At 39.3% G+C, this 8250-nt stretch overlaps 1 protein-coding gene across 1 annotated transcript; it reads left to right on the top strand.

Moving 5' to 3' along the window:
* Positions 1–5283: 5283 nt before the first annotated feature.
* Positions 5284–7847, top strand: LOC110021163 (WRKY transcription factor 42-like). Its single transcript, XM_020719546.1, is given in 6 exon segments — positions 5284–5583; positions 5665–5757; positions 5853–6401; positions 6497–6610; positions 6997–7490; positions 7492–7847. Coding segments are annotated over 6 exon segments (1647 nt in total). The 5' UTR covers positions 5284–5331; the 3' UTR covers positions 7637–7847.
* The last annotated feature ends 403 nt before the right edge of the window (positions 7848–8250 follow it).

Below are 8250 nucleotides of genomic sequence, written 5' to 3' on the forward strand. Positions count from 1 at the left end.
GTTCTCTTTATAGTAACTCTTAGTTCACTTTATTCTCTCATTCACTCGACTCAAACTCTCGATGCGTGTTAACAAAAGACAATCCGGGATCTAACATTCTGAAAGGTGGGTGACGAGCATGGACATGCCTCAGATGAGAAGCATAGCTAACGATGAATGAGAGGCTTCCCAAAGAGAACTAGCACGCGTGAAACCCAATAGAGTCGCTACACAACCATACGTCAATGCGCATATCCAGGTCTTACAAGAAAAAATGACCCTCATGATGAAGCAATTTGAGGTCATCGGGGCAGCAATCACCTAGACAAAGGACTAAGCGCCTCGCCTGGAAGTGGAACTCCAGGGGCTTCCCTAAAGGCACCTACCAGAGAACCCACATATCCCACACAATCAAGTCAGCAACCAACAGACAGAAGGATAAGGTGAGTCCTAACACACCAATGTTGACCTCACTTTTGTGGTGGTAAACTATACCCATCTTATCAACAATCCTAGACTAGGATTGTATCCTTCAAACCCTATGAGTTTGCCTTCAAAATTTTAAGGGTTATCAAATCCACCTAATTAAAGTGGAAAAAGGGATATTTGGACCCGATTTGAGCTAGACTCGAGACAATAACACGACAATACAACCGTGGTACGACCCCAATAACACTGTAACTGCAACAATATCACGATTTTGCACCAATAACACCAAGATTAACGTGTGATACTACCGCAACAACATCGATTCCGCACGATACTACCGCAATAACACTGTGGTACGACCCCAACAACAGTGCAACTGCGACAACACCATGGTTTTGCATCAATAACACCAAGGTTCTGCTCAATACTACCACAATAATACTGGTTTCGCGTGATACTACCGCAGCAGCACTGCGGTACGACCCCAATAACACAACACCGGCGATTCCTCGCAAAAACAATCGCGGTACTCCCACAATAACACCACTCCTGCGATTCCTTGCCAAGAGCACAGCGGTACTACACCAATACAATTGTGGTACTATCACAACAGCACCAATTCCACGGTTCTACGCTAATAACACTATGATACCACGATGATAACACTGAAAATAACATCATCCAAAATGCTTAAAATTTTGAACTTAACCAACTAATCACTCCACACCATTTTGACCACATGGTCAACCCATTGACCCTGTGGTCAGCCCAACCACCATATGGTCAACCTGACCACCCTAGTCAACCTTTTGGTCAACATGGTCAACATTTGAACATTTGACCCTAGTCAACCCTTTGGTCAACCCAACCACCACAAGGTCAAGATATCACCATATTGTCAACCTGGCCACCCTGGTCAATCCTTTAGTCAACATTGGACCATATGATCAAACCCATTGACTCTATGGCCAACCTAACCACCATATAGTTAGCACATCATCACATGGTCAAATTGTTCATTTTGGTCAACCCATGGTCCAATTAGTCAACCTAGGATCTAATTGTTCAACAATAGACCAATTGATCAATCTAGGGACCCAACCATCATATGGTCAACACATTACCATATGGTCAACCTGGCCACCGTGGTCAATCCTTTGGTCAACACGGTCAACATTGGACCATATGATCAAACCCATTGACCATATGGCCAACCTAACCACCATATGGTCAACACATCACCGTATGGTCAAATAATCATTTTGATCAACCCATGGTCCAATTGGTCAACCTAGGGTCAAATGGTCAACTGATGGTTAATGGTCAACTTTTCATTCCCATAATCAATTAATTATTTAATTAAATAAATAGATGAAATTAATACCCATTAAGCCTAGTTTTAAACCATAAAATCATAGCCCAAAGCCTAAAGCCCAAGGCTTTAACCCATGATCCAAGCCCATGGATTAAAACCATGATCCAAGGCCATGATCTAATAGGTCACCCATGACCCATGTCAACCCACCAGGGATTTAAATAACTCATGCATTATTTAATTCAAATAAAACAAAAAAAAATAAAATAGGGAGAGGGGAACAAAGGAAGTTATTCCTACCCCCACACCCTAATACTTGGCATTCTAGTTCAAGTGACCCAAGTCCTTTCATGCTTGTGTTAAAGAGAAACTCTGCCAAGCTTAACCACCCTACCTCCTCCCCTCTCCATTGTTCTAAAGCCATGGATTCCTCCCTCAATTTCCATTAGAGCCAACTTGGACAAAAATGCCAAGGAGAATAATTCTCTCCATAACCTCTCTCCCTGGTCTCTTAAAAAACTTTAGAAGATTCAATAGATTCTCCCCAGGCTAGCCTTGGCCATATCCAAGCCTCCCACGGCCATTAAAGGCCAAACCCGACAGCTTGAATCATGGTTAGTGCTCTCCAATTAAGTCCCCAAACCTCTGGCCCCCAAAAGAGAAAGCTTCTCTGAAACATAGGCAATAGATCCCTCATCTCCTGAAGGCCTTAACCCCCTTTGTGAAGCCCTAATTTTTCAATCCAAATCCAGTGAAAACTCGGGCATGACATGAACCCTACCATATGAATTGCGTGGTGTGTGTGTGTGTGTGTGTGTGTTGAGTTCTCTTATTTGGAATGTATGGACATGATCTCTTGTGAGAGGTCACAGTTAGTCAATAACATGTCTTTCATCTTAAGAAAATTAGACAACTTATTTTAAACATTTTCAAAAAAAAATTTCTTCCTTTTCTTGCAAATGTAGATAAAACTGTCCGGTTATTCTCTTAGAAGATGGAGCAAAAAAGACACCCATCATGTTGTGGGTAATTTGACCAGTTGTACATCTAATTAATTTTTTGTTTGATTTTATGTTCAAATCGATAGCTCCATCCCCCTAATAGATACAAATATTATTAATCCTCAAGGCAATGGCAGAACCATAACTTAAAAGTAATGGGTGACTGACTTAAGCTTTAAGGAGTGACGAGTATTTAAATTTAAACATTCATCTATTAAAAAAATAACTATAATAAATATTAATATTAAATTTAAATTATAATTAATATCAACATTATCATCGATTATTTAAATTTAAGAGAGAATTTTTTTAGTGATTACATGAATAGAGTTTACTAAAAATATAGGGGTGAAACTACCCACTTGTTCCACCACTGCTTCAAGGTAGAAATTTTAGAGCGGAGTGGTGTATGATTGGAAGCACCATTCATTTGCTCTGTCATGGATCTCTTCCCTTCAAAGTACTCTAAAGATATGGTGTGCTTTGTTTAATTATTTTTTAAATTAAATTGGAGAAATATGTTATATTATTAAACATTTTCTTTTTAATATTTACTCTATTATTGACAATTATCAAAGTTTTTTATTCATTTTCCTGTATTTATTTCTGTTATGAAAAAATATATATTTTTTCAATAAATTAAATTAATAGGAAAAACTAAATTGTTATACTTTTATACAAATAATATGCATCTAATTAAATTGCAACAGCTTATCAAATGGTATTTATAATAAGTCCATTAAGATATGATCTTAAAGTTTCCAAAATCTTAAATTTTCATCATTATAATTAAATTTGAGCACGATTTATACGCACAATAATCATCTAACCACCACATAAATACATTGAACATAGCACAAATATATTCACAGTTAATGTGTCTTTTTATCGTTCAATTGCAACTTCCAAAGATGCTATATAACCATAGTTAAAGCCTATTAAATTTAAGTAAAACTTGCACACATGCCACACAGTTACTAAAGGCCCATGTGCGCACACACACGCATATAGATTTACATACAATTGGCCAGATGCGAGGCGAAAAAAAATCCGAGTCAACTATTATATAAAACCCAACCGGATGCAATAGCCAACCCTCCTACGGAATCGATCCAAGGGAAGACCTAGTTCCATGGTATCTTTGGCCATTTGGTGGACGCTCTAAAGGTTCTCCACCAAGGACCAAGGCTTGTCAGTCATGATGTATCAGTGGGTTGATCCATACCAACTAGGCTCAGCTGTCCTAGCTGATCTTGACGACCCCAAGCTAACTAAGGTCAGTCAGCTAAGTCAGAAAGTAGCTAGATGATATACACATATATAAACTACCAGAAATACTATAATAAAACAGGGGGAAATATGTAACATTATTATGTATGATCTCCTCTATAAACAAGAGGATCAATTTATGAATAAGTTATGATAGATCACGAAGAATTACTTTTCATTATATATATATATATATATATCTCGGTTGTAATTCACAGATAAGTCAGGTATCTTAAAAAAAAGAGATTTAGATAGTAGATATATAAATATATAGAAATTGAGTGGTAAATATGTATATGACTCTAAGGTTGTGTTTGGTTGCACAATCGAATTTCCTTCAAGTAGGATTTATCAAATTCAAATTTCCGGCAAGCTTGTGATGTTAGCAAAGGTTACAAGCAACCGTAACATAAATCCAACAACTCTGTCAGACGGAATGACTAAATTTGAGTTAATTCTATGGTGTGATGTCAAATGCCCCTAAAATTAGAGTTGGAAGAACAACATTGTATTTGATTTAACTTATTCTTAAATATCAATTTTTTTCTGTTTATTTTTATCAAATTTTAGCATCTCTAAATGGTCCAAGTCAAAAAGCTTTGCTTTTTTTTTTCTTTATTTGGGGGAGAAATTTTGTTGAAGATAAATAATATGTAGAAAAATAGTATAAAACTAGTTTTAAATAAGTTTTCATAATATAATCATTTATGACATTTATTCTAAAAAAATAATGAATATAATAATTCACTCTACAAAAAATAGACAAAATATTCGAATCCCAATACTCTTCATAATATTTAATGGCCTAGAATATAATTAGCTGCCACACTCAAATCCCAATGTTATTTCTTTGGCAAACTAACCCTTCCCCATTTACGATCTCCGATTATGAGTTCCAAGAAAATTAAAAAAAAACAAAAAATAAAATTTCCCCAAAAGGCGGCGAGTCCGGCCCCACCCCGCCGCACCACGCGCGCTAAATAGCCCCTCCCGCGGGCATCGCTCCTCCGTCGGTGCGTTCTGGTCACCGCTTCCGGTCCCACATGTGGGACCGGTCAAACCATTGACGGGTTCGAAACTCGCCGGCCAATGGAATGCGTTAAATTTCCCCTCCTCCTTTCAGAAGCGGTCAGATTAGCTTTGACTCCCTCCCCGCACCGGCACATCCACTTCCCATCCACACTCTCTCTCTTCCAGCTGTCACCTGACGCACCGAATGACGTTATCCCTTTCCTCGTAACCCTTTTTATTCCCAGCTGATTCCTCCGGTGAAAAGACTTCAGAGCCTTGTTCTTCTCCTTCCCTTTCGCTTCATAACTCTGCTTCGATTCGAGTGCTATGGATAACAAAGGGGGAGGCGGGTTAGCGCTCGAACCCAAGCAGTTCAGAGCTATCAAGCGCCGGCCATCAATGGATTCCGCCGCCGGGTTTGAGTTTCCGATCAGCCTGGCTTGCCGCGAGGCCGATCAGAAATCCGCCGCCGTTATCGGAGAGATGGACTTTTTCTCTAAAGAGAAAAAGGCACGAGTTTCCACCCCTGTTGCAATTCCTCTTGATCTTCTGATCAAGAAAGAGGATCTCACCATAAATGTAATTTGCAGCATAATTTTACATCATTAGCACTAAGAGCAATCGTTCTCGTAACTTATCCTTTGATTAATTTGTTGACAGACTGCTCTGCATCTAGCCAACACCGGAAGCGACCAGTCGACGTTGGATGAGGGCATGTCGATTACCGAAGATGAAAAGGAAGGCAAGACCGAGGTACAAATTGAATTTTTTTTAATTTTTTATTTGGTGAAATTAATAAATTAATGATTTTGGAATTGATGGTTATATTGTTTGTGTGAATTATTCAGCTTGCAGCTATGCAGACAGAGCTTGGGAGGATGACAGAGGAGAATCAGAGGCTGAGAGGGATGTTAAGCCAAGTGACCAATAACTACAACGCTCTTCAGATGCACTTTATGACTTTGATGCAGCAACAAAACCAGATTAACAAAATCGGTTTCTCGCAAGCTCAAGCGGCCGTATCTGATGAACAATTGAAGAAGCAGGACAACGTAGGTGTAGCCATAGCGCCAAGACAATTCATGGACTTAGGTCCGGCCGCCGCGGATGCCGACGAGCCGTCGACCCATTCTTCGACCGATGGTGGTAGTCAGGACCGGTCGTCGCAATCTCTAGTGAATAAAGATATTAGTACAAACAGTAAGGAGATGATTGTGTTCGAACGGGAAGATAGTGGTTTTGTGAGAGAGGAGAGTCCTGAGAATTCCTCACATGTATGGGCTGCCAACAATCATTCTAAAGCTAGCGGGACTGGATTAAAGCCGGCCGAACAATCCCAAGAGGCTACCATGCGAAAGGCTCGCGTTTCTGTGCGTGCTCGCTCTGAGGCGCCCATGGTAAAAATTGAATTTTTAACTCGTTATATTAATTATATTGAATTATTGTTCTGTTAAAGCTTAATTATAATTGACCTAATTGTTGTATTTAATAGATTGCGGATGGTTGCCAATGGCGAAAATATGGGCAGAAGATGGCAAAGGGAAATCCATGCCCCCGGGCTTACTACCGTTGCACCATGGCCACGGGCTGTCCCGTTCGCAAGCAGGTAATTGATTACTAATTGATAAAAATTCTTGGATTAGGATTTCTATATCTCACTAGGATTAATTTTTTCTTAAAATTCAAGCATAAGGATGTATTTCATAATAATACACCTTATAAATCTTAGGAAATCTTAAGCATTAGATATGTTCCAATAATTGTATACATATAATGATAGGTATTTTAAACTTCCAAAACCCTTCATATTCTCTTAATTATTACTATGTTTGTAAGATTCAATATTTAGATTAAATTCATATAAGAAATCCACCATCTCAAATTCCCTCAAATCAGCTACAATTAATCACAAAATCTACACCATTTTTCTTTAAATTGAAATCCTTTGCATTGACTAGAATAAGTTGGCTAACTCAAATAAAACCAAAACAGGTTCAACGTTGTGCTGAGGACCGTTCGATCCTCATAACAACATACGAAGGAAACCACAATCACCCCCTCCCACCGCCGGCCATGGCGATGGCTTCAACCACCTCGGCAGCTGCATCAATGCTCCTCTCCGGCTCGATGCCGAGCAACGACGGTTTAATGAACTCCAACGTCCTCGCGCGAACGATTCTCCCATGCTCATCGAGCATGGCAACCATCTCAGCTTCCGCTCCTTTCCCTACGGTCACCTTAGATCTCACCCAAACCGCTAACTCGCTTCAATACCAACAACGCCCGCCATCTCAGTTCCACTTACCACCGCCGCTGCCGCCGCCGCAGCCATCATCTCTGCCGCATTTATTTGGTCAGGCAATATACAATCAATCGAAATTCTCCGGCTTGCAGATGTCGTCCGCGGAGGTTGCAAAGCCGCCGCATAATTTTGCCGATACGGTGAGCGCGGCAACGGCGGCGATCACTTCGGATCCTAACTTTGCGGGCTCGCGCCCCCGCCATAACGTCGATCATCGGTGGAACGCATCAAGCCGGAAGCAGCAGTAATAGTGGTGCAGTAAATAATATTGTTAAAGTCAATAATGGTGGTAGCGGCAAGCCAGCCAGTTGGAGCTTCCCTACAAGTTAAGAAAGTTGAAGTCCTGCTAAAGTTAGCATTTTTTTTTTTAATTTTTTTTAATTCTTTTCTTTTTGTGGAGAAAAGGGTTATGAATACCATACTAAAATTATGTTTTCTTTTTTTTTATTTTCTTTGTTTTCAATATGGCAATGAAGAAGATGGAAAATAATGAAGTAATGCAATGAGAAAGTATGTTCATATATACTTAGTCGGTATTATAAGCAATTTATTTGTCTATCTCTACATAGGAATGAAAGTGTGGATTTTTCTATTGGAGAGAGGTGAAAAATATAAATTGAAAGTTTAATTTGCAAAAAGGAAAGTTTAGATATGAGTTATGTAAAAGCATGAATGTAAATTCTCCATTATTTTGTTTTTGTGTGTAAAACAGAAGCTGCTGTGAATTTTCTCTTAGCTTAAGATGAATTAATAGATTTTTTTTTAAATCATTTTAAATGAGTTATTCCGTTTTTATTGAAAGCTTACTCAGTTTTAATGAAGTCGTTGATGGAACCTGGACGTCATGGATAAGTCAAGGAAAGCGTCCATGCACGTGAAGAATACGAAATGGTTTGTGTGTGGGATGATTTGACACGTTAAGGACCTGGCTTTCATGGCGACAC

Source organism: Phalaenopsis equestris, unplaced genomic scaffold (genome assembly GCF_001263595.1).
Source record: "Phalaenopsis equestris unplaced genomic scaffold, ASM126359v1 Scaffold000123, whole genome shotgun sequence".
NCBI classification, from domain to species: Eukaryota; Viridiplantae; Streptophyta; class Magnoliopsida; order Asparagales; family Orchidaceae; genus Phalaenopsis; species Phalaenopsis equestris.